The sequence below is a fragment of the Pelodiscus sinensis genome, chromosome 14 (assembly GCF_052426305.1).
Source record: "Pelodiscus sinensis isolate ZL-2025 chromosome 14, ASM5242630v1, whole genome shotgun sequence".
Classification (NCBI taxonomy): domain Eukaryota; kingdom Metazoa; phylum Chordata; order Testudines; family Trionychidae; genus Pelodiscus; species Pelodiscus sinensis.
In genome coordinates, this window is record NC_143065.1 from 38836657 (window position 1) to 38863075 (window position 26419).

The window sequence follows — 26419 nt, forward strand, 5'->3', positions numbered from 1 at the left end:
TAACACTACTGGACTCTCACATAAAAAGACAAACAGCATGTCAGGCTTTTCACTCTCAAGCTTACCAAGAAAATTTTTCAGAATTCAAAGAGTTTGATGTATTAAAGTTGCCAACCCATATGAGCAAACAAAAAATGTGAATGTGGAAAAGCGGTACAAATATTGGAGGAGTTTTGAAGAACCACAAGTGTTCTAGATTTAGATGGTTTCCCAGTAGAGTTCCAGAAATTAATACCTATTCTTGAAGAAATGCATATTCCATCAGCTTTTAATAGTAAATAACTTGCTTTCTTATTCTGAAGCTAGAAAATCAAATGACTGCACAAACCATGGGTCAATCCCCTTTCTTAAAGACAGGCTGTGGAAATGTTAACTACTCAGAACAAAGGGATTTGAAATAATTTTCAACACAACTCATCTGCCAATAGGATTTGTGGTTAGTTATTCTGCAATAATGCCATGTAATTGTGCATGTCATGAAAGATAAAGAACCTACGCCTGTTGATCAGAGTTTGCCAGAGAGAGAGAGAGAATCCAATCCCCACGTGCCAGTGATAATGCATTTTGCTACTCATTTGCTGTACAGATTGAATTACCACCAAAGGATTAAATATAGAACATTTGGGTCCTAAAGGGGTCGGTCATATGGCCACAATGCTCTCTGTAGCACAGTGCTGTAGACTTTGATGTACCCCAGGAACCAGTCTGCTAGCTGCCTGCCAGAGTATTCAAATAATGAGCTAAGAGGTGGAGATAAGAACTACAAAAGATAACTCATATCACTGACATGACTCTAAACCAGCCCCTATATTTTTCACAAACTCTAACACTATCAATTTCAGATCTTTAATTACAAGATTTCCCCACAGTTTTTCCAAAGAAAAAGGAGGCTTCAAAGCACTCTGAGGATTGTAATGTCAATTGGGTTCCTAAGGAACTGAATAATTGTAAATGATCAAATAGAAATAAACAACAACTAGCCCACAATCAATTTCAGCCTGGAGTTGGTGAGAATTAAAACACCGTTTGTGCCTGGTATCTTAGACCAGATTAATGAGCCCTGATAAAAGTTATATTAATGAAATTAAGATTATATTAATTATAATTATATTATATTCTATAAAAGGATAAAATACTTCAGAATTGTTGCAATTATCCCCAAAATAAACATTAAAAAGATTGAAAATTCAGAGTTAAGATTAACTTTCAGAGAAGGTCACAAAATAATCAATTATAATTAATGCATAACAGTAACTGTGATATCAGATTAGATTAATATGATTTTTAAATAATTTATATATTGGTCATTTTTTCCCTTTGTGGTGCTATTCTCTATACGCAGCATGGTAAGTCACTGTGGAAGATTTGGATGTAAGAAGAAACTGGGAAAATCGTGAGATTCTCCGGTGATACTGCTGATCTCCCTTCGGTGTTCTACAGAAAACAGTCCTGTATGGGTCTTGTTTACCCTATTGTATAACTGACTAGCTCTTGACTTTATATAATCAATGTACAAATCATTTTTGGAGAGAAAATGTTGATAGACCAAAGCATATCCAAACCTGCTATCAGTCAATTTTTTTTAAATCAGTAGAAATTTTACATTTAAAAGCAGTCTATAAACCTCCCGATGGATAAAACTGTGGCAGATATTTTCTGGAAGTTACCTCGTCTAAACTGTGAATGTGAAACACTTCCCACTATCGCTCCCATTTTTATCCATTCCTAACTAAGTGCAAGATTCTACTTTGGGCAAAGGCCAAGCATGGAAAATTGCAGCCTCAAATGGTTAAATCTGGTTTGTAACGTTTAACAGTCTGCAGCCATTTTTATTTCAGCAAGGGTAAAAAAATCTCATTTCAAAACAACTTAGCAATGTGTTATTTATATATATACACACAAGGAACAATCTTTACAAAAAATTCCCAAAATGTAGGGTCTCTCCAATTTTGCTGCATTCTACAATACCCTGAAAATTCTAAGCTTTAAAAGTTGTGAAGCTAGTCATTGTAGCAATGCAGAGGAAAAAGACAGAAAACTGGTATCTGCCAAACAAGAAATTTATCCACCCTTCATTAACATGTTACAGATATTGCCCAATTGGCTATATTTAAAATTATAACATTAAGCATAACATTAAGCAATTTAAATACCTTAACACAGCCATTAGCAACAGTGAAATTATGTTTCTAAACGTGATTAACCAGTTAATCACATATAGTCAGTAAATGCAGAAAATGTGGTCTAATGTTGTTTACATTGCATATCTGCAATGCAAGCAAGTTAGTCATTTCTTCCAGTTACATGCTATTGTATTATAACTTTATCATTATATACAGGATGAGTAATGCACCTGCATAAGCAGTGCTGTTGGAATTTTACATCTGCATTGCATAGTTTTAACTTGTGTTGCATTAGCAAGTTCACTTAAATAGGGAATTTATATTCAGGTTGAACCTCTCTAGTCCGACACCCCAAGGACCTGATCAATGCTGAACCAGAGAATTTTCTGAACCATGGAAGGACAATATTGTCTAGCAGCATTACCAACCCTTCCACTGCTTAGTGGGCTCTAGAAGACACGTGGGGGTAAATTAGAGCTAAATAACAGCACAAAGCACTTAGAGTCAGGACCTGCAGCTGTAAACAAATTTTATGGGACTGTGAGGGCCACACTCATGATACGTGGACATCCAGCTATATAAAATCATGCCAACCCAAACCAATACTGACTTGAGAGGTGGAACCTGTATTAGTTCAGCTTTTTTTTTTTTTTTTTAAATTAAAGCACAGAGGTGGAGGAATGGGATATTTTTTTATTACCCGATGCCTAAGACTCTCAGTCATGGATCAGGATCCTGTTGTGCTAGGTTCTGTAGAAACATAGAAGAGACTGACCTTGCCCCCAAGTTCTTATACAGCTGAGCTTCTAAGAATGCGGGCCTAGAATTATCATTGCATCAGCGTTGGTAACGTACTAATAACTTAGTTGGGGCTTACAATGTTAGAATGACATTAGGAAGAATTACACCTTACACTTCAAGTTAAAGTACTTTATTATGTCTTTATGTGAATAACTTACTGATTGTTTATTTTGTTAATACCCAATAATTCACCTTCACTCTGTCATTCATACCATGAGTAAGGTTGGCACCGTGAGACAACAGGTTGGGTACTTAAACATTGCTGCAGATTTTTCTTTTCAAAGTGTCAGCTGGCAGCCAGTTTAGCCTGCTTGGTCTAAACACGCTGATAGGTTTAAAAGGAATTTTGTCTCTGAGAATGTACACTCTTCTTGTGGAAACATTCCATCACACAGTGCTGTGAAATCACTTCAAAATGTCAACAATAGCACTTCACTACCTTATAGTGGATTCATGCTTTTACTGATTGTCTCAATGTGACTCAACAGTTTCAACAATGCAGCTGGGTTGTATGGGAAAAGGTTTCTTCTCTGTAACCTAGAAATTGCTTTTTGCAATTCTTCCAAACATTTCATTGATTTGAGAAGCACAGGGTTATTTGAGGATATATTACATACCATGGGTGAAGAGGGATTAGACCTTTTTTGTTTCAGGGGCAATGCTTTAGATTCAAGTGTATGGTGTTTGTCATCTAGGTCCATACGAACAGTTTCCTCCCTTATCTCTGTACTGCCTTGATTATTTAAAGGCATCTGCTTTATGTTTGCCAAACATTCATTTCCCGCTGATTCCAATTCAGAATCTTCTGAACTGTCATAATTAACAAGGCTTTGAAAGCAATCCAATACTGAGGTGTTATCAGTGCATATCAATGAGTTAGACTTGTTGGGTTTTAGAACTTGGTCATCACCTTGCTTTTCCATGTGTATAGAAGGCTTCTGGGAAGAAGCCAAAGATACCAGTGTGTGTTGTTCTGGATCACAACAAGCATTTTCCAAACTCGAATCTGTCAGACAAGTTATTTTTTCTTGGTGGGATAACGTGACAAAAGAAACACACACGTTTCTTTTAGACACAATAGCAAAGCAGTTAGAGATGCTGACAAAATGATGCCAGTCTTCTTTAAGAAGTTTTAAATATCTTACGAAGTACTCAAGGAAGCAGGTTTCTGATGAAATCAAAAAATCAAGAAGAACTGTGAAATCAAATGCAATGCTTTTTAGGAAATATAAAAAGATACAGTGAGGATTACAGCCACTCTCATGTGTCAGGCAGATCCAGGTTTCTTTTTCTTTTGCAAGGCACAAGTTACCAGCTGCATCATGCCATAATCTGAAAAAAATAGTCAAAACACAGAATGAATGGAATGCAATAGAACAGCTATTTATTACTGAATATATTTTCCATAAAAACATTCTTGCTTAACATTATTTAGTAATTTTAACTACCTAGGTAGCAGCAATATGTGAGAGCTGAGCTGGATACACATCAGATCCTACTAAAATAAAGGCAAGATTTTCCAATCTATAGATTTAATTCAGCAAAATTCATTTGAGATCAGCTGTGGCGGTAGAGCTAGAGTCTCTGTTAGTATAAAAACCAAGAGTGGACTCTCTGAGGGCCTGCCAGCTTTGGAATTTGCTTCCCTTCTTGGTCTGAAATATATTTAAGCTGATAACATCCATGATATTAATATATCTGAAACTTTTTTGCTCAGTTAGCGTAAACTATAATACTCCATTTAATATGTAATTATAAGTTATGTCAAAGGTGTCTTGAACATGTGACTAGATACCCTTTTCGTGCTTTTGTAAAAATGCAAAACATTAATAAAGGTAACTTCATTTACAAGATTCTACACATCTTGGAAAAAGTTATTTAGGTTCCTAAATAATAGATTTATTGCATTAAAGTTAGATACTTTAAAGTAGGTGTCTCAAACTCCAGGCTCACAGGACATCCCCAGCTGGAGCAGTTGTGCAATTCAGCTTGGGAGTACTGCTGAACTGACAGAAAAGGGATCCGTTCCCACCACCACCCTGCGACTCCCAGGCCAGATTGCGCAATTGCTCCAGCCAGGGATGGCCTACAGGCTGGGAGCTTGTGACCCCTGCTTTAAGGCTAAAGGCTATCATTTTCAAACTTGGGTGCCTTAACATTTAACAACAGATGCTACTAACAATAATGCAATCAAATAAGTTTGAAATCAGCAAGTGATTCACCCAGATAAGTTTCTTTTCATAAATTTGGTCTGCATCTTACCTTCTTTGTACTGGAAATTGAATGAAAAATCAAACACAAGGGTTTGCGTGATTAATTCATAATGCACATATCGCAACGTAAGTTAGATATCAATACTGCCACTTTTCTGCAAGTTATGGGGCTCGTGCTTAAAAAGCCATTACTGTAAGATGTGATAACAGATCACTACAGCAATCCTTAGATTCAACTTCTATTCATTCTTAAATTTTGTTCATAACATGAAATCCTTCTCCAAAAAGCTGAGTGTTCAAAACACTTTCAGTCAGCATCTGACCATCACTCAAATTATGGTAATTCAGCTACTGTAATTTAGAGGGTAGTATTGAACTTGTAATAAAAAATACTACCATCAACACCACAGAGTCTGAGCCAAAAACCTATTAACAGCAATATAAGGCACCCAGTGAATTTCAACTATTGTGAAGTCAATGGGAATCATATCAGGTCCTATAAAACCATTCAATATATCCATTAAATATAGCTCAAAATGCATTTCTTGTATTATTTCTTATGTAATGATCATAAGAAAATACTGCTATTACAAACTATTATGTTCTCAATAAAGTAGTTTAATTTGTCTTAATAGCCCCATCAAAGAAACTTATATTTACATATATATACTAACCTATCAAACTTTAAATAAATTGTTAACAGTGTTTTAGCAGCTTCCAGCATGTCATCATCTTGTTCTATAAAGACCATGGAAAGCCACGCACAACAATGTTCATTTAATAAAGGCTTCAAATGTTGCTTCAAGAATATCAACAGCTGGAACATGAAACTCTGCAAGTCTGCTAAAAACATAAAGCATAACTATAAAAAGCAAAATGTCATTTAAAAAAGCCAAACACACACTTCCTTAAATTAACAATGAACCCAGCTGTCCAAGCACACATCCTTTAGCTCTACTGAATTAGCATTGCATTGACAAATGCCTTACAGAATAATACTGTTTATGGAATCAAAAATCAAAGCAATTAGAAATGGTTTGCTAAGAGCCAACAGCAGAATCATTTCACCCTAAAAGCAAAAAATACTTTTTCCATAAATATTGTATACGGTATGTAAAAAGTCTTACATTAACTTTTACAAGTCTAATGTAAAATACAGATTTCACCGCTGAAGTGCAAGACAACTTCCAGAAGAGTTAACACTGATGCAATTTAAAAGACATATGCAAGTATATGGGATCCTTAGGCTCTTTTCACTCTCTTCCACAGAAAAACCACATATAAGAGGTGAGGCAGGGGAACCTTTATAGTTGGGGGTTAGGACAGGGTCAGCCCTCTCTCTCCCAGTCTTACTGAAGAATAAACAGGGAGATAACATCTCCAAAACTTGCTGGTTTCAGGAGAGCTGTAAAAAACCCAAAGCCATCTACACAGAAATCCTGAGTTCCACATTTGCCCTAAGGCCTCTGGTTCTCATTGGCTCTTTGACTGCATGTCGCCACTGGTCCTGGTCTCCAGCAAATGCAAACAGAGGGGTGAGAGATAATCTGCCTCATCCCCTGGATGCAATGATCCGATAAGGCCACCTTGCTTTAATTTATCCCACTGGTCCCTCCCATACAAAGGAATAATCTGGTGAAGTGTAAAGAATGAGGGTATGTCTACACTATGCAGCTTTTAGCAAAAGGCTGTGTTGACACGGTCTTGTAGGTAAGAGCCAGCTTGTGTGAACACTGTTTTTAATCAACACTTTTGTCGACAAAATACTTCCACCCCTAACTAGGGAGGTTCGCTTTGTCAGCAGGAGAATGTTCCTGCTGACAAATAAGTCTTCACACTTCCACTTGCTGCGGCAAAACGTTGTCCATCAAATACAAGTGTAGACATACCCAAAGATTCTAAGGGGCTAGTTCTTCAGCATCAACAAATTTCAGAATCGGGACCTAAACTTTTGCAGGAAATATAAATGTATGAAATTGGTAATATAACCATAATGAAATCTACTCAAAAAATTCTTCAAAGATTAGACATGTTCTCAAGTGTATGTTGGCATACTGTTTTGAATGAACATAAATATTGAGAGATACAAACCAAAACTTGCCAGAAAATTACATTGAGTAAGTTAATAAAATTTTCCTGCAAGCCCTCATTCTGGATTGCAATACCACTTAATTTTAAATACTATATCTACTGCATGTCAGCAGCACCTGCATTGCCACATACACATGGAGGATACAATAGGAAACAGATTCTTCCATGACTACCATGTGATTTCTAGTTCTGTGGCCAGCTCTTGCATACCTACCTTAGATGAGAGATTTATCTTTGCAATATTCCAGTGCATAGTATAAAAATTCTCCAAATCCAAATTTGGGCCCCTACTTTTCCAAACAAGTGCTCTACATTTCTACAAAAAGTAATGGTAACTTAGATATCAGAAGGCATTTCTTAGATTGTATTGGAAAAGCTTTATGGATTGAATGGTATGGCTCGCCATTTATCTGAAAGGAAGCTAATGTCGCAAAGATTGTTACAATATGGGAATCATCACTGCTGTAAAATAGTACAATATCACTCACCCTTAAATTACATTTTTAAAAGCTTGCCTTGCTTCTCAGAAAAAGAACATGAACATTCAATCATCCTACATGCTTTTCAGACTGAAGTCAGGAATCATTCCATTTCTGTTTTTGTACAACTAGGACATCTGGTATCTTACCACCAAGGGTTAATTTACATGATTTTAAGCAATTTTAAGTCTATAATTTAGCAAAAACCTCAAACAAAACCCAAAAATATGATCAACCACCTGTTCCTAAATTGTGTTCCTAACATATAGCTTAAAATTCAGTGAAAGGATTACTCCAATATTTTAATTATTTTAGCTAGTTACACCCTTCCTACTTCCATAGGCCAAGCAGTGGGTTCCTTGGAAGCGGTGCCCAAAACTGCATTCTCCACAGACATCAAGCGGTTTAGTGTCTGTATAGCTCTTAGAGGTGTGTGTGAAGGGGTGATCTGAGCTCTGTGCCTTGGCTGGGGGAGACCTGGAAATCTGGCCCAGCAGGACAGGGTGCTGAGAAGCCCCAGAGAGCAAGGAGGTGAGTAAGTGGCTTTGTCAGCACTTTGGAAAGCAGCTACAAGGAGTTTTCTGTGACCACACCTTGTCTCAAAAGGATGTTGAGGGGACATCAAGTCCAGTCCCCTGCCCTCATGGGAGGACCAAGTACCATGTAGATCATCTGTGAAGGTACAACTACACTGCAACACTATTTCGGGATACAAGAGTGTCCCAAATATAGCTATCCTGAGTCTTAACAGCAGGCTCGCTATTTCAGGCTCGCTATTCCAACGTCCCTGTAAGCCTCATTCTATGAGGAGTAAGTGGCATTTCGGAAGAGTGTTTTATTTCAAAATTTGGCACTGTGCAGACAGCACCAAATGATGAAATAAGCTATTTTGAAATAGCATCAAAATAAGATATGCAATTTGTTTAGCTCAAACTGTATACCTTATTTCAAATTATGGTGCACTGTAGACACACTCTGAGAAAGGTCTGTCTAACCTGCTCTTAAAGATCTCCAGTAATGGAGATTCCATAACCTCCCTAGGCAATTTATTCCAGTGCTTAGCCACCCTAACAGTTAGGAAGTTTTTCCTAATGTCCAACCAGGGGCGGCCCATGAACCTAGGCAAACGAGGCAGTTACCTAGGGCGCCGCCAGCCCAGGTGCCCAATGATGACATGGCAGGGCGCTGGGGCGCACCATGATTACGTCATGGCCATTGAGGGCCGTGCTGGCGGGGGCGCCAATCGCGCCTTCCACCTAGGGCGCCAGCTGCCACAGCCGGCCTCAGACCGCTCCTGTGTCCAACCTAAATCTCCTTTGCTGCAATTTAAGCCCATTGCTTCTTGTCGTATCATTAGAAGTCAAGGAGAACAATTTTTCTTCCTCCTCCTTGTGACATCCTTTTAGGTATTTAAAACTGCTATCATGTCCCTTATCAATCTTCTCTTTTCTAAACTAAACAAGCCCAATTCTTTCAGTCTTCCTTTATAGATCATGTTTTCTAGATCTCTAATAATTTTTTAGATGCATGCATCTGACAAAGTGGGTCTTTGCCCATGAAAGCTTATGCTCCAATAAATCTGTTAGTCTATAGGGTGTTACAGGACTCCTCGTTCCTTTCGCAGATTCAGACTAACATGGCTACAACTCTGATACTGAATAATTTTTGTTGCTCCTCTCTGAACCTTCTCAAATTTCTCTATGTCTTTTCTGAAATGTGGTGCCCAGAACTGGACATATTCCAACAGAGGCCTAATCAGCAGAGTAGAGCGGAATGACTTCTTGTGTCTTGCTCACAACACTCCTGTTAATGCATCCCAGAATGTTTTCATTTTTGCAATAATCTCACACGATTGACTCATATTTAGCTTGTGGTCCACTATGACCTCTAGATCCTTTTCTGCTGTACTCCTTCCTAGACTAAGCCCTTAGTTCGAGCTAACTGTTACACCTTGTGGAATGAGGTATAACAGTTAACTCGAACTAAGGACTTAGTTCGAGTTAATGTTTGACTGCCATGTGTAGCCGTGGGCAGTTAGTTCGGACTAGGGGGATTTAAAAATGGCGCCCGGACGGGAAGATGCAAATAAAGCCCGGGATACTTAAATCCCGGGCTTCATTTGCAACTTCGAATGCCTACATTAGCCTCCCTAGTTCGAACTAGGGGGCTAATGTAGACATACCCGAAGATAATAAGGGAATAAGTAACAGACTGATGGATTTGTTGAGAACAAATATGTCACACCAACTTGATAGCTTTCTTAGAATAACAAGCATTGTGGAGAAGGGAGAAAAGTGGTAGATGTGATATATCTAGATTTGAATAAGGCTTTTTTATATAGGCTCCCATGACCATCTCATTAACAAACTAGGGAAATACAACCTAGATGGACCTGCTATAAAGGTGACTGCATAACGTTTCCCAGAGAGCAGTTATCAAAGGTTCAGAGCCATGTTAGAAAGGCATAATGAGTGGAGTTCTTGAAGGGATCAGAACTGGAGCCAGTTCTGTTCAATATTTTCATCAATGATTTAGATCGGGGTCAGCAACCTATGGCATACGTGCCATAAGTGGCATGCGATCTGATTTTGAGCAGCATGCAACGGGAGCTCAGCCTTCCCCTCCTCCTGCATGCAGCAGGGAGCTCAGACTGCTGCTGAAGCCCTCCTCTTTCCCCCACGCCTGGCGGAGGTGACAAGAGGCAGCGCTAGGGCTGAGGCAGCAGCTCCTCCAGCATCCGGGGTTAGCTCAGGAACTGCGTGACTGTGGTAGCGGCACCTCCAGGGCCAGTCTGGGAATTGTGTGGCTGCGGCAGCGGTGCCTCCAGCCTCTGGGGCTGGCTGGGAATTGCATAGCCATGGCAGCAGCACTTGCGGGGCCAGAATTGTGTGGCTGTGGTGTCTTCAGGGCCGCCACCGAAGACAGCTGGGAAGTCATCACATAGCACTGGCCCCAGCTTTAGCCTTGAGTAAGGCTGGATTTGGGGCTGCAGTGTGACATGGGAGTGCTGGGGAGGCGGCTGTTGCAGTGGGAGATCAGGCTGTTGTTCTTTCTGCCATCATCACTGATGGAGCACCGCTGGAGACAGAGGCTTGTATGCTACTTTAAAGTATCAAATCATGAGCCTGAGATTGGAGAACTCAGCAAGGGAAAGTGAGGCCAAGGATGACATTAAATGGTAAGATTTGCATCTTAGTTTATTTATTAATGAAGCTGCTAAAATGTAAGTAGGAGTATTATAGACTTTAAAAAGTATCAATGGCACGCAGGCCTGTAAATAGAAGTGAAGAAATTAAATCTTGGCAAGCCATTTCTGAAAGGTTGCCGACCCCTGATTTAAATAACGGCCTTAGAGGTATGAAATCGCAATTAATCAGTTAAAGGTTGGGTTACAGCTCTAGGGGTAGAGGCAGCTGCCAGCCCGTGGGGGCTCCCAGCTACGGATATCAATGTGTATACGACTACATGATTAACCGATAAGCCTAGGCTTATCAGTTAAACCTGTCGACTACATGCATACCTCCCTCCCCCCCGCATCAAACAGTCGTGTAACTGCTAAAATTTGATGCAGTTACATGACTATTCAATTACACGCTGTGTAACATCCCTATTCCTAACCCCACATAGGCGTGGCTGGCTGCCCAGACCTGCTCCCATCCCCAGCCACCAACTGTGTGGAGATGGCTGCGGCCTGCCAGCTGGTGGCCCCACACAGGGGCCCAGTAACTAAAAGGGTGATGCTCACTGGGCAACCGGTTAACCCTTCACATTCCTAAATGGCATAGAAAATAAAGGTATAAAGTTTGTGGATGATACCAAGATGGCAGGATTGTAAGTACTTTGGAAGAATAGGATTAACATTTAAAATGATCTGGACAAACTGGATAAGTGATCTGAGGTAGACAAGATGAGCTTTAATAAGGACAAATCCAAAGTACTCCACTTAGGACATAGGAAGTTTTTTCTTATCAGGGTGGTTAAGCACTGGAATAAATTGCCTAGGGAACTGTCAGGAACGGGATGTATTGTATAGTCGATTAGGGATGTATTGTATAACCAATTAGAAAATGCTTATTGGTTAATGCTATAGATTCCTACACACATTCCTCCTGCCTCCCACCAGCAAATTTTTTAGCAGGCTGACCAGCAGCCCAGATTAGTCCCAGCTTCTGCCGGGCCTGGTACCTATACCTTGCTGCAACTCTGCATTTAAAGTGTATTAGGAGCCAGGTGGGCAGGCAGCACAGCTCAGTTTCAACTTACACCAGGTCCAGAACCTCAGACTGTCTTCTGGACAGCGGCTGCTGCCACCCCACGCTGCTGCCTCTGTATCAGAGGCAACAGTGAGGGATGACAGGCAGCCACTTCATGAGCGGAGCTCTTTTTTAAACTGGCTCCCCTTCAGACCAGCTCCCATCTGGCACCCCGCGCTGCTGCCTCTATATCAGAGGCAGCAGCACAGAGTGGCAGAGGGCTCCTTGGGAGCTGGGCCAGAGCACACTGGCTGCTGACCTCACCCCTGGTGACTACAAAATAGTTGAGTAACCGATAAGAATTCATTCAGTTAATCAACTATTCAATTAACCAATATTTAACATCCCTAGTCTAGCTGGTGCCTGACCTCCAAAGGCCCTTTCATGACCTATGATTGTATGATTCTCTGCTATGCCTCTAGCTGCCCTGATGAGTGATTTATTTACCCCAGGGATTACAGCAGGAAGAGCAATTATTTATCTTCTGTCATTCAGGGTGCCAACTTATTACACTCTACAGAAGGAGTATGGTTATGCTGCAAAGTATTAATAGATGTCATCAGTCAATAACAGTAGCCCCAAGTGGTTCCTATGTTCACTCTTTCAATATTCTGATTTTCCCCAAAATCAATAGGGTTCTGGTCACTTACTCCCTGAAATTGATTGGATGTGGCATTTAGAAGTAATTGTGTTACACACATACACTCAAAAAAATGCAATTGAACTGTGTGCAAGGCTCTGAAAGCTCAACCAAGACATTTAAATTGCCTAAATCAACCATAACCATAACATTTAGAATGCATGCTTCTTAATGAATTTAAATTGAACATTACCTTTTATTTCAGCTGCTTTAATAGAGTCCTGGAACTTGATCTCTAAAGCTTTAAGTAAAACCAAACTTAAGGCTCTGAGGATTACTTGGTCAGGACCACTGTGGATGCTATCCTCAGGTTGAGCTTCATTGCCTCCAAAATAGCTGGCTTTTCCAGAAACAGGTATTTGATTCAGCCACCCTAAACTCACAGCTTGCAAAACAATGTTAGCCAGTGCTAACATATCCTTATACAAATAAGGATCTTGTAGGGATAAAGTGGGTAATGATCCACTTACAAAATCTTCACCAGCTTTATAAAGTAGACTTTTTTTAAGGAGCATAATGAATTTCTTCTTGATAAAATAATGAATGGATGAACAAGTGAGGTCCAAGATGTAAGATGTATTAAAAAATAAAATTCTTTGGCATTTGAAATGTGACCCTAGTTGGATTCTTGAGGCCACAAGAACTTCAAGAAAATCTATAAATCCAATCAAGTTGTTTTCAGCTTTAAAACATGAAGTATCTTGGCAGCTGTTTAAACGATGAGACAAAATGGAATTGTAAAATCCTTCAAATGCAGTATCAAGAGGAGTAAAAACCTTCTTCAGTATGTCTATAACAGTAAAAAAAAAAAAAAAAAAAAAAAAAAAAGCATTAAGCAAGGTTGAAATGGAATTCCTACAGTACAATGTAATCTACTATATACAGGGCATCCCCACTGTAGAGTCGCCCTGATATACATCCATACCACACTAAAGTCATTGACGTTTGTAGGAACTGATGCGTTATAAGTCCTCCCGTTCCCCACTATAAGTCGTGTGAAACACAACTAATTTGCTTAAATGGAAGTCAGCTGTGGGGAAAAAAATTCCCCGCTTTAAGTTGTTTCGCTATAAAGTCCAAGTTTTTTGGAAAGTATCTTCAGGAGGACGGCCTGAAGTTGAGAGAGTCTGCCCGTTCAACAACTCCTCTTACAATGGGAAGAACTAGGACCACTAAATTCAGTATGCAGTGTCTTTTTATCATAATTTAAACCAAGAGAAGAGTTTGGTTGTGCCCGGAAAAGGGGATGTGCCCAGAATGGGATTACTTCTTATAAAACCATACAGAAGAGTCACGGAATTACCAGGCAAATGAAAGGAGGTGGCTGGGGGTGCACCTTCCTATTTGGAACTGCCCTAGCCCCAAGCCTCCCACACCCCTGATGCCAGGGAAGTCTGACAGTGTCTTCAAACAAAAAGTGAGCCAGATAATATTACCCTCCCTTCATATGGTGAGACATTGCTGGCTGTTCCCCTTTATCAGGGAGCGAAGGGAAGTGCACAATTAACTGCATTCCTCACTTTTGATGAGAAGCCCAGGGGACAGATGAACCTGGAGTTGCCCCAGCCAGGGGATATGCACCCTTCCCCTGGCTGTGCCCACTGGAGCTGCAGCAACCATAAAGAGGCGCTTCTCATTTGGCCACAACAAGCTGCTGCGGTGAGAGGGCTGGGATAGTCCTCTTTCCCCAAGGTAGTCTGTATACTGAACCACTCTTCCCCAGCCCCACCCCAGAGCAATGATTAAAATGAAGCATGGACATTTTCATTTTTATCTTTTTAAACCAAATTAACAATGATCCAAGCAATGCCGGGTAAACCGCACTACCAGATTTAAAACTTTTCACCACTGAAACAGCAGCAAGGAGGAAATCATGATAATCTCTCAAATTCAATGTGTACTGAAGGCACTGTATTTTTATTTTTTACTTTTTCATAATGAAAAAACCCACAGTATCATGAAAAAGTAAATAGTATTATTATTTTAAAGCAGCTGATTGCTCTGAAATAAGTATAGTAAGTAGCCTTCCGCCCCCTAGTGGAGACTAGTATATTAACGTTTAAAAATTCTTAGTACCTGCTTTCTGCAAATCTTTATCTTTCAAAATGTCTCTAATAATAGCTCTAAGAATCCAAAGACATTCTGCTACTTGATCACTCTTAGGGAAGTCTGACAATGTCTTCAAACAAAAAGTGAGCCAGGTAACATTAAATGTATTCTAAAAAATAAATTGAAAAAAATCATTGTGCATGGTTGTATATAGCAAGTTAACACAATGACAACAGTTTAAATGAAAGTTGTGGGTATGAACGAAGAACAGACAGAATATAGTCAAACTGCATGGCACTTCTAAAGAACCTGTTACCCCTTTACAAATATTAAAATGCACAACAGACATTTGGTAAGCAAAAAACTTCATCAGGCTTTGGTTTTCCTATATGTAAAATGAGGATATGTGATTTATCCAAAGTCCCACAAAAGAACTGCAGCAGAGGCAAGAACTCAACCCATAGCTCCCACTTTTCTTGTTTGTAGAGGCTGGTAATAGTATAAACGTGAGGAACTGTTTGCAAGAAAACACAGCCTAACTATTTTGCACACGTACAAGTTATTTTCTTACTGGTTGGACCTCCCTCGTCTGCACCCTTGGAACCTGACCGGTCCTGAACAAGAGGATTTGCCAGACCAGGGGAGGTACCTCCCAACATAGCCCATGCTGAACTCCTGCACCTTGGTAGGACTCCAGCCCAGCACCGCTGCTGCCTGCCCAGCCGTGGCTCCCTCCACTGCCGCGGCCGGACCCCGACCTCCACTGCCAGGGCTGGAGCTCTGCAGCCACTACTGACCCCTGCTACCTTCTGGCCATAGGAAGCAGAACTGTCCACTGCACTGATCGACCCTCCATATTTCCACCTCTGCAGGAGGCTCCCGAGTCACCATTCCCTCTGCCACACTCCTGCACCAGAGATCGACCTCCTTTTACCTGAGCTCTGTGGTCCAGGAACATTCCTGGTCCTGTCGGACCAAAGAAGTTGCCAAACCAGAGAGTCTCAGTTAAGCGAGATACAATGTGTACTAGCAAATTGAGACACAAGACAGAAACTGAATTAATGGGGTTTATCATTTTAAGATCCCTATGCAAGAAGAATTAAAAACAAATATATTTCTGAAAGCCAATACCATCAACAGAAATTGTGACTGGGCACATACTGTAGACCCTATATATAAACATAGTAGTTGTATCTCTGGCAGTCCCAGGATATTAGAGGGTGAGGTACTGTCTCTCACGAACAGAAGTTGGTCCAATTAAAGACTTTACCTCACTCACGTTGTTGCACGAAGTAAACAGGAAGTTTTGGTAAGTGGGACATTCAGACAACACAAAATGGAAAAGTTTTCTATTAGTTATGAACTGGTGAGCGGCTTTTTTTTTTTTTTAACTGGAGGACTTCAATTTCAAATACAGTAAGGCTATGTCTAGACTGGCATGATTTTCCGCAAATGCTTTTAACTGAAAAGATTTTCTGTTAAAAGCATTTGCGGAAAAGAACGTCTAGATTGGCACAGATGCTTTTGCGCAAAAGCACTTTTGCGGAAAAGCATCCGTGCCAATCTAGATGCAGTTTTGCGCAAGAAAGCCCCGATCGCCATTTTTGCCATCGGGGCTTTTTTGCGCAAAACAGTCCTCCCCTGTCTACACTGTATTTGCACAAGAGGGCTTATCCCTGAGCGGGAGCATGATAATATTTGTGCAAGAACACTGACAATCTTACATTAGATCGTCCGTGTTCTTGCGCAAATTCAAGCGGCCAGTGTAGACAGTTGGCAAATTTTTCCGCAAAAACTTGCAGAAAAACTTTCCAGTCTAGACACAGCCTAAGATTTATAAAGTTCACCAAGCTGTATAGTTGATATTCTACAATGAACATTGCCTGAAGGGACCATCCTTACGACACAACATAAGATTAAGTGCATTTTATTTAAAAACAAAAACCACAAGCTTGATGAATATTTACATTAAAAGAAATATTCATAGCTCTTTACAGTTTGTTGCTCCTGCCTATGTTTGACCTCACTTCTTCCTACACATTCTCCTGATCACTGTCAGAGCCACTAACTGTTCCCTTTGTCCATTCCATGCCTTGTTAGGTATGTCTATACTGGAGGTGGGAGCAAATTTTCCCTACTGGGTGGACAGACTTATGCTAGCAGGACTCAAACTAGTGCTCTAAAAATAGGATTGTGGATGTTCTGACTAGGGCAAAAGCTCAAGCTCTCAACTCCACGGGAAGGGGGGGCCTTGAGAGCTCAAGCTTCCACCAGAGGTAGGACATCCACAATTGCTATTTTTAGCACACTAACTCAAGCCCTGCTAGCTCTCTCCCACTTGCAGTGTAAAGATACCCGTGACTCCCCTCCTACCAACCATCTCTCCTTTCCTTCATCAAATGACACCTCACCCAAGACCTTCTCAAATATAACCCTTCCAGTGTGATCCACCCCACTACACTACGTCATATTACTTTCACACACTGTTTCTGAAAACGGTTCAGGAAAAAAAAGTGCCCAGTGTTGCACAAAAAGCAAAATTTAGAAGCAGGAGGCTACTGAGGGATGTGGCCATGGCATGCTGCAAATCAGTCATGTTAGCAACTACCAGATCCATTGCCTAAAATCACTTTTTGGAAGAACGGAACACAGGAGACAGACATTACAGATCTGAAGTTGCAGGAAGGGAAAAAACTCTGTTACTGCTCTCTAGTCTGACAGGGAATGGAAGGATTCCAGTATCTCCTTTCACCCACAGGCACTGCCTGTTTAGGCAGGCTTTGCACTAGACAGAAAATTTAACTATTACACTGTAAAATTTTCAGTGACTATTCTGTGTAATTTAACAATTGTAGAGAGCCAGCTATGGTTAGATGGAATAACTTAAGAAAAACTGGATGAAATGTATCCACCAAGTATTCATGTTCACTTTGATAGGTTACATACAAACTCAAAGTCCACCCAGGAACTTGACACACTCACCTCTTCCTTTAGCTGGAAATATACAAGGGAGGCAATACTTTTTGAAGCCATGTGAGATAACAGCTTATCAGAACTGCTGCACAGACAAATCTGCAGTCATGTAAAAAAAAATCTGTAAGTTACAAAGTAAAAAGTGAGTGTATTCTGGAAAGTTTTGAAAATATTTAGAAAAGCTTACTAATTTTGAATCACTTTTCATCTCTTTCAGAAGAACAGTAATTATATCGCGGTACTTCCGTCTTATGCTGAATTCAATTTCCTGGGACTGTATTTTGGCAATCATCATCTTGATCAAGGTTAACTGGAGCAGTATCATTTCCCGTGAGCAGAACATTGAAGAGTTCATGTTTGCAAAGACAGCAGATTTATTATCTGTCACAAGGGTAATAGCTTCTGAAACAGCAGATTCCTGATGGCTCCAAGAGCCACACTTTGGAGATTCTAGGCATATTTGATTATGTGATTCATTACCTCTTACAGCTGAGTCTTGTGTTGAAACATACGGATTGAGGAAATAGGCATAATCATGGCTATTCTTTGTTAAAGGAGTGCCTACCAACACATCCCTATGCAGCTCCTGGAGAAGAAGAAACAGATCTCCCATTTTGAGGAAAATGTTATGTTTTTAAGAATGCCTTATGTCTTCACTTATTACTTGTGGGCATTATGGGTCACTTTTGAAGTTACTTCTGTCCAATAAAAGAAATGGATTTGTAGCTCTATAAAGACATTCCTTCTGGAGTATCTAGGGGGAAAATAACAAGATTAAACCATTTTTGCTATTAAATTTAATAAATTAGCAGAACGATACAGCTGAACTTGGATCATTTACCGAGCACCATAGGTAAAATTAAACTACTGTTAATAAACATCAGTGGAAAGAAACAAACTGCAAGTGTTCATTCAATACAATATTTCTTAAATAGCAAGAATGATAACTGACACCCACATAAAACTCTTCATCTAAACATCCCAAAGCACAAACTTTGCTATACCACAAATCCAGGAATCCTGAATTAAGCTATTTGGATGGAGTCATGCAGGACTGGGTGTACAGTAATACTTCTGAAATGGGGCAAGAATGAAAATTACTGTGGCCATTTGAAACTTCTGAGGAATTGTAGGCGGTCAGAGTGACATTATTCAGTCAATTTGGCAAAGCAGGCAAAAATACCATGCCATTCAGAATGATCAAGACCTCAATTTAAAGTCTCACATGAAAAAGCTCTTGTAACACACAGTGCCTCCAAACAGCAAGCAGGGGCACAAACTCAGACTTGAGAGAACAGTGCCACCTACTGCATTGCCAGCTCCCTTTCCTACAACATCCTGGATTTTGCCAGCTATGAATAAACATTTTTTTAAAAAAGACTTGAATAAAGATGCATAGTCAATATGTCTGAATGTTTGTACAGCAGAGAAAAGGTATACAGCCTTCTTCTCAAAACTTTTATTGCTTGAATGTTCAACAATAGCTTGTTTTGACTAACCATACCAATTTGCATATTCTTTTGCTTCTGCAAGTGACCTACTTCCCTTTTAAAGCCATTAATTGTACTGAGTTTTAAGCTGTTTGGCTGGTGGATGAGCAAAACTCAAAAAAGGAAAACAGTGTATTCACACTGGATTTTAACTCAAGAAAATAAGACCCCCGTTCTCTAAATGGATCCAGGTGAGCAGACCCTTGATCCAGACAGAGACCCAATGAAATCAGTGGGATTATACACTAGCATCAAGATCTGCCTGCGTAATGTGTTCTCATAAACTTAAATGTGAAGCCTTCATCTTGCAATGTACTTGCTGATAGCTGCGTAAGTCTTTGCAGGACTGGCACCAAAACATTTTCTTGACCAAAGAGTTGTATTAAAAATAGGCTAACTTAACTGCTCTTATGATGCAGATTCCTCTAGAGCTCAGAGACATGACTGCAACATTCAAGTGCTCTCCGGAACCGATAAAGGCAAAGTGGAAGGCAGGTTATCACAAGACACATTTTGATCTGAAACACAAAAAGAGAATGTTGGAGAAACATTACTCTCCTTCTAGAGAAGGATGTAAAAACACAGGTTTCTTATACTTGACTTCAGATTCAATTTAGGAGGGCTACATAAAAAGGAATGGGAAGAGGGTAGGATTAAGATATTCACCCACAATAATATTTAAGGTGTCAAGTATCAGAGGGGCAGCTGTGTTAGTCTGAATCTGCAAAAGCGGCGAGGAGTCCCGTGGCACCTTATAGACTGAGAGAAGTGTTGGAGCATAAGCTTTCGTGATGAAGTGGGTCTTTGCCCACGAAAGCTTATGCTCCAACACTTCTGTTAGTCTATAAGGTGCCATAGGACTCCTCGCCGCTTTTGAAGAATAAATTAAGGATCACTCTTAAAAAAAATGTTGAATAGTAGTAGAGAGGTAGCCGTGTTAATCTGATCTTGCTAAAACAAAAGGAAAAACTATGTAGCACTTTAAAGACTAACAAGATGGTTTAATAGGTGATGAGCTTTCGTGGGCCAGACCCACCTCCTCAGATCATATTCTGAAAAAGAATTGGCATGACCATATATACCAAAGGAATACAATGAAAAAAGTGACCACAATATTAAACTGACAAATCAGATTTAGAACAGAAGGTGGGGGGAGGGAGATGGAGGATGGGAATAGCTGTTTATAAGTCAATGAATGGTTAATCAGGGGTGATAAGTGGGGAAGCTGTCTTTATAATGTGCAAGGTAATTAGCATTTGTTAAGGCCCATTCATAAAGTGTCAAATTTAAGCATGAATGAAAGTTCTGAAGTTTCTCTCTGTAATCTGCTGTTAAAGTCTCTTTGAAGCAAGAAACAAGACAGGACTATGCAGCACTTTAAAGACTAACAGGATGGTTTATTAGGTGATGAGCTTTCGTGGGCCAGACCCACTTCCTCAGATCAAATTGTGGAAGAAAACTGGCATGACCATATATACCAAAGGGATACGATAAAAAAAAGTGAACACATATAAAAGTAACACATTGAAGTAAGATGCATGTAGTAAGGTCATTAAGACTAACTCCAGGTAGGTTGAAATGCAAACGGACAGGTTTTTCCTTGTGAAGATGTCTGATTTGTGGGCATTAATTCTTTGGCAAAGTGTCTGAGAAGTCCAATATACATAGCAGAAGGACATGATGGCATAAATTATATTTCTGGACGAACAGGAATGTGTGTCCTTGACCGAATAACTGACATGGTTAGGTCTAATGATGGTGTCACCAGAGTAAATATGTGGACAATGTTGGCAACAAGTTTGTTGCAAGGGAAATGAGGAGTAACAGTAGTCCAAATTAGGGGCTTTAGTTTGAACTACCTAGCCCGTGCTGCGTGTAGTCACGGGCAGCCGTGGGCAGGGAGTGCGAACTAGCGGCGCATGGGAACATGCAAATTAAGCCCGGGATATTTTAATCCCAGGCTTCATTTGTAAGTTCAAATGACTACATTAGCCACCCTTGTTCGAACTAGGACCTAACCCTAAGTTATTGATAATGCATTGGAGGGGTTTAAGTTGGGGGCTAAAGGTGGTGTTCTGTTGTTGGTTTTCTTGGGCATATCTTGAAGTAGATGGTTTCTGGGTATTCGTCTGGTTCTTCCGCTTTGTTTTTTTATTTCACCCGGTGGGTAATTGAGATTTACCAATGCTCGGTAGAGATCTTGAAGTTTCTGATCTCTGTCAGTGGGATTAGAGCAGATGCGATTGTACCTAAGGGCCTGACTATAGACCAGTTTCAAGTTAATATCCAAGTTTTCATACCCCCTACTCATAACTCCAGTATCTGAAGAAGTGGGCTGTGCCCATGAAAGCTCATGATACCATCTACATGTTTTGTTACTCTATAAAGTGCTACGAGACCATTTGTTGTTGTTTTTTTTTTTAAACACATTATAAAGACAGCTTCCCCACTTATCACCCCTGATTAGCCATTCATTGACTTATAAACAGCTATTCCCTTCTTCCCTTCCTCCCTCTCTCCCCACCTTCTGTTCTAAATCTGATTTGTCAGTTTAATAATGTGTTCACTTTTTTCACAGTATTCCTTTGGTATATATGGTCATGCCAATTCTCTTTCAGAATATGATTTGAGGAAGTGGGTCTGGCCCATGAAAACTCAACGTCTATTAAACCATCTTGTTAGTCTTTATAGTAGTACATAGTTTTTCCTTTTGTCTTAAAAAAATGGAGATTAATGACCAGATATTGCACATAAGCTCAATGGGAGTAATATGCAAATACTGAAAAAAATATATAAAAAGTTTAAAAAAAGACAATCTTTCTAAAAGTGTACCAAAGGAGTAAAAATAAAGTTTTCCGCTACCAATTTAGGAGAAAGACTGGATGGCTAAGTATGATTCAAGGTAGTTGCTAACTGTTAGCCATCCAATCTTTATTTTTAGTCTTTTTTTTTTTTTTTTAGTTTTTTATTTTTGTCTTTTTGGTCTTTTCCCTCCACACACACTGCGGGATTGCTAGCTCCCCTTCTCTCCCCCACACACAAACTCTCTGGGGATACTGCCTTTCCCCCAGCTCTGGGGCTGTTGCCCTCCTGGTTCTGGTGCTACTACCCTCCCTCCAACTCTGGGGCTGCTGCCCTCCCTCCAACTCTGGGGCTGCTGCCAGGGGACCGGGAGCCAGAACTGGCAGGGGCGGCCTGCTGCTTCGGCTACAGCGGGAGCCAGGCAGCAGATCACTTCTACAGGAGCTGGTGGGGACGGTCGGCCTGTGTGCAGGAGAGGCAAGTTGAAAATCCCATGATAGACAGACAAGAACGGTGACAGCTTAATAGAAAAATTGTCTAATAAGAATTGGTCCCTCACTTTCATAAACAGAATAAAACAAAGCGTATGTAACTGCATTAGTTAACATCTACATTTTCCAAATTAGTCTCTAATTCTGGGTGCCAAACTCCAGAAGCCATAAGCCTGATTTCTAGGGCTGCTAAAATATTAGCTAGTGGTACCCAGCATATATATAGTACTTTTTAGCTGAACATCTCAAAGTACTTTCCAAAGATAGCAAATATTCCCATTTTATATATGTGGAATCTAAGAGATAGATGGATAAAGTGATTTGCTAAGGTTATGTGGCAAGTTAGTGACAGATTGAAGTATATAATCCAAGTGTCCTGACAGTGACTACCATAACTAGACCATATTGCCTCTGAGGCAGAATCTAAAATTGGGATTGGAAGATAAGACAATCCACAATGGACTATAAACGTTATGGTAGCATGCATTTATTTACATAGACATCCATGTATTTTTGAGAATATCCTTCCACAGCACTTGTTGACTTGCAGTTTTAGAACCTTACAATGTTCCTCAACCAAATTTCAGTGAGGCTACTGTAGGGACCTCTATCAGTTCACAAAGCCTGAACTTTAAATATTAAGAATAAATCTGATACTTCAGGCTACATATTTACCCTTCATTTGTGGAATATACTTTGAATTCTACCTAAGATAGAAAATTATCTGAAAACTCATAAAATTTATTTGTGACTATTTTATACAACACTCTTTACCTAAACAAATACACATACATTTATTAATACACTCAGGACCAAACTGAATTACTTCCCTAAATGTTAAATGAATGGCTCTCTTGTGTACCAGTTAATACAATGCAATGAGGCTGTTAGGGTCAATCAACTTTAGAACTCTTCTAGGACTAGCACTATGAAATATTATCTTTCCAATACACTAGTGCTTGCACTTTCCCAGATTATATATTTTACAGCACCATTAATTTACATAGTACTTTACCAAACTTCAATAAACCATGCCACTTGTTTCAAAGACCTCAATCTAAAATAGATTAAAAAAATATAGGATACCAGGTCAGGAAAAAGTGAGTGGTGATCATTACAAAGTGGGACAGGATTGCTTTAAAAGATAGGTTTTAAAGGGTGAATTTGAAAGAAGAGATGCCAGAGGACAACAGAGATATATTCAACTATAGTAAGACAGCATGGCAGATAACTAAACAGGTGAGGAAGGGAGTAACAGCAGTATGACAGTAGGGATACGTAAGGAATAATGTACTCCAATTATATCTAATATTATGGCAGCTCCTAGAAGCCAATCAACAGAACGACCCAGAATAAGACACAATCCCTGTGATGACGAATTTGTAATGTAAACAGACGAGACAAAAGATTGAGAAAAAAGAGATATAGCTTACAAGCAGCATGAGTAACATAATGATTGTCAAACATCATGTAAATTTCATTACTGTTTTGGTTTGATTTAAATACAAATCACAGGGGTTGATAAATAAGGATTACCTAAATAGAAAGCAAGGGAAGAGAGACACTAAAGGAAAAGAAGGGAAGGGATCAGAGAAGGAAGCATGGAAAATAGTTTATTTGAGGCCAATAAATTTTGAGGAATACCATAAAACATGTAAGTCAATGGCTAGTCACTAACTCCACAATATCTCTAAAATGGAATTATGAAGTCAATATACATTTTCAGTGTGGAGTACTTAAGCTAAGTCCTATATACAAAAATCCATCACTCATTTGATAGTGACTAACGAAACAGTTGTTTTCAAATCACATTATCTTCTACATTCTCAGACTACATCTTAAGTTGCAAGTGTTTTTTTTTATTACAGCTGACATGCAGCTGGATGGTATATTATGACTCACATAATACAATTAGCCAAAAAGCATGTGTTTCTCACAATCATGATTAAAGGAAAGTCCTGTTAAAACACTATGTTTGTTTTACTTTCAACTTCATTAAAGTAGATCATATTAAAATACTATTGCATGGAAAGCTTCTCTCTTTAATTGCGGTCTTCACAAACAGAAAACAATGGTGGTTGCAACTCTGATGTATGAAATATGGGGCATGAGGATTCTCTAATTTCACTGAAAGGCTTTTGTTTGCGTCAAGGAAGATCCACACTTAAATCATGAGGTATAAACTAAACTCTGGCTCTCTTAACTTTGTATGCGGGTGGAGAGTTGGGGGTTTTTAGCTTATAGGCTTGCCTTTAAAAACTGTTACATTTCCGGTCTCTGCGTGGGAATAAATATTTCCGGTCTCTGCGTGGGAATAAATATTTCCAAGGTAAATCACAGTTTGACCTTCCTGTCTGTGCAAACACTTTCCACCAATTGTGAGGTGTGAACCATCTGCTGTCCTGATGGTCTGCAGTGTCGTTATAGACGGGCTGATTCCTAGATAGGAAACACAAGGTGGGTGACGTCATTTCTATTATTGAACCAACTCCTGTGGGTGAAAAAGACCACCTTCAAGTTCAAAGTTTAGACAGACCTGTTTTTTCCAGGTCTGGGAAACCAGCTTGGAAGCTGGTCTCGTTCACCCACAGAACATTGGTCCAACAAACTGTATTACCTCTCCCACCGTCTGCCTCCGGATTAGAATTTAGAATGTCACTTTTTCACGGCTGGTCCTTACAGAAGAAAAAAACAACCACCCAGCCAATATCCTTGCTGAGCAGCGCCATAATTATCAGCACACAGTGGGGGAAATTGCCTCACTCCCCCCCCAGTGGTTTTCATCCTCCAGCCCCAAAACGTGCAGGCCACATCGGGATGCGAAAGAGCAGAGCCAACCCCCGCCCCCAAAGGCTGCGCCTCAGCTCCCCCCGCAGCGCCGCCTCCTGCTTCCCACACCTCCCCTCCCCCTTCCTCGCACCCTCGGCCCAGCCTCCTCATCCCCTCCCGCCAACGCCTCCGGGCTTCCACAGCCCGGCCGCCAGCGCAACCCCCTCCTCCCGGCCCAGCCGCCCTCACCGAGCCGCCTCAGGTCCCACGCTCAGCCATCGCCGCCCACGCGCCCCGCCCACCCAGGGCTGCTAGGCAACCGCCTCGCTTTACCCGCCCTCCGGAGACGGGGCGCGGGAGGGCCCACTTCTCCCAGGACAAATTCGAGCGCAAGCAGCCCTTACCGTTAGCTGTCGCAAGGGCCCCCCCCTCTTCCCACCCCGCTTTACGGCACTGGGCGGGGAGATAAACGGAGTCACCCAACCCGGCGCGGCGGTGGTTTACGGCTCGGGGCGGAGCTATGGCGGCGGCAGCGGATTGGCTGCGGTGGGGGTCAGTCCCTGCCCAGTGACCCCGGAGTGAGGAGGGGGGCGGCTCAGTCAGTGTAAAGTGTCCCCACAACGCCCCCGGCTGGGTCTGCGGCTCCCCCCACTCCTGAGCCAGTGCCAGTGGGGGGAGCGGCCGCGGAGCGACCGCCGGTCCCGCCCCCCTCAGGAGGAGACAGGTAACGGCTGAAGCCCGCTCTGTCCCGAGACCCCGTCAGGGGGGCGCCTGCCGCGGGAGCGCTCCACCCCCGCCCCGAGTCTGCGCCCCCTTCCCATGGGACTCTGCGGTGTGTGGGGGAGGGGGATAGTCTGCAGCCCCGTGCTCCTCTGAGAGTGGGGGGGGGGCACTAGCCCATCCCCCCCGGACAGGGTCTGGGGAGGGGTATTCCCGCTGTGGGGCTGGGGGCCACCCCCCCGCTTTGGCCCATGGTTCCCTTGAGACGGTCTTTAGGGGGGGAGGTTATCTCCCCCCACCCGGCCCAAAGTCCCCGAGGCTCTGCTATGTGGGAGACTAGCCCTTCCCATCGCCCTCATCTCGCTGACTCTTTCGAGGGGGACGTGCTCTTCGCTCGTCACTATCCCCTGCCCCCGTCATGCTCCCAAGACTGTTATGGAGCAGAGCAAATCTGCCCTATGCCCCTCTCTTAATCCCCCGCCCCCGTCACTGCACTACAGGGGGTTCACGCTTCTCTTTTCCGCT

The 26419-nt window shown here is 41.2% G+C and overlaps 2 protein-coding genes across 17 annotated transcripts in view; one reads left to right on the forward strand and one right to left on the reverse strand.

Annotated features, from left to right (window-relative positions):
* Positions 1-3038: 3038 nt before the first annotated feature.
* LINS1 (lines homolog 1) lies at positions 3039-25669 on the reverse strand. 11 transcript variants are annotated; one of them, XM_075896939.2, is made up of 9 exons: positions 25579-25669; positions 24752-24844; positions 19516-19630; positions 17810-18376; positions 17632-17721; positions 14677-14818; positions 12794-13390; positions 5812-5980; positions 3039-4256 (listed from the first exon to the last, which is right to left on the reverse strand). In XM_075896939.2, exons 4-9 carry the CDS (start codon positions 18233-18235, stop codon positions 3365-3367), a joined length of 2316 nt encoding a protein of 771 aa, XP_075753054.2. In that variant the 5' UTR covers positions 18236-18376; positions 19516-19630; positions 24752-24844; positions 25579-25669; the 3' UTR covers positions 3039-3364. The 11 variants fall into 11 exon arrangements, with proteins under 11 accessions (XP_075753054.2, XP_075753051.2, XP_089638206.1 ...); XM_075896936.2 differs by lacking the exon at positions 25579-25669 and adding an exon at positions 25424-25561; XM_089782080.1 differs by lacking the exon at positions 25579-25669 and adding an exon at positions 25508-25529.
* Positions 25635-26419, forward strand: part of ASB7 (ankyrin repeat and SOCS box containing 7) — a 50593-nt gene continuing 49808 nt past the window's right edge. For 4 of the 6 annotated variants that reach the window (XM_075896944.2, XM_075896948.2, XM_075896943.2 and 1 more), the window contains exon 1: positions 25638-25898. The gene's annotated coding sequence lies outside the window, so the exon portion shown is untranslated. Of the gene's footprint in view, positions 25899-26419 lie in introns of all 6 variants that reach the window. The other 2 variants (XM_089782081.1, XM_075896949.2) reach the window with 1 other exon arrangement.

Coding starts and splice junctions, on each gene's coding strand:
- LINS1 (XM_075896939.2), bottom strand. CDS start 18,235: ATGGGAGATCTGTTTCTTCTTCTCCAGGAGCTGCATAGGGATGTGTTG. Junction 14,819..17,631: donor ATTTCCAGCTAAAGGAAGAG/GTGAGTGTGTCA, acceptor TTTATTTTTTAG/AATACATTTAATGTTACCTG. Junction 5,981..12,793: donor TAAAGCAGCTGAAATAAAAG/GTAATGTTCAAT, acceptor TTATGTTTTTAG/CAGACTTGCAGAGTTTCATG.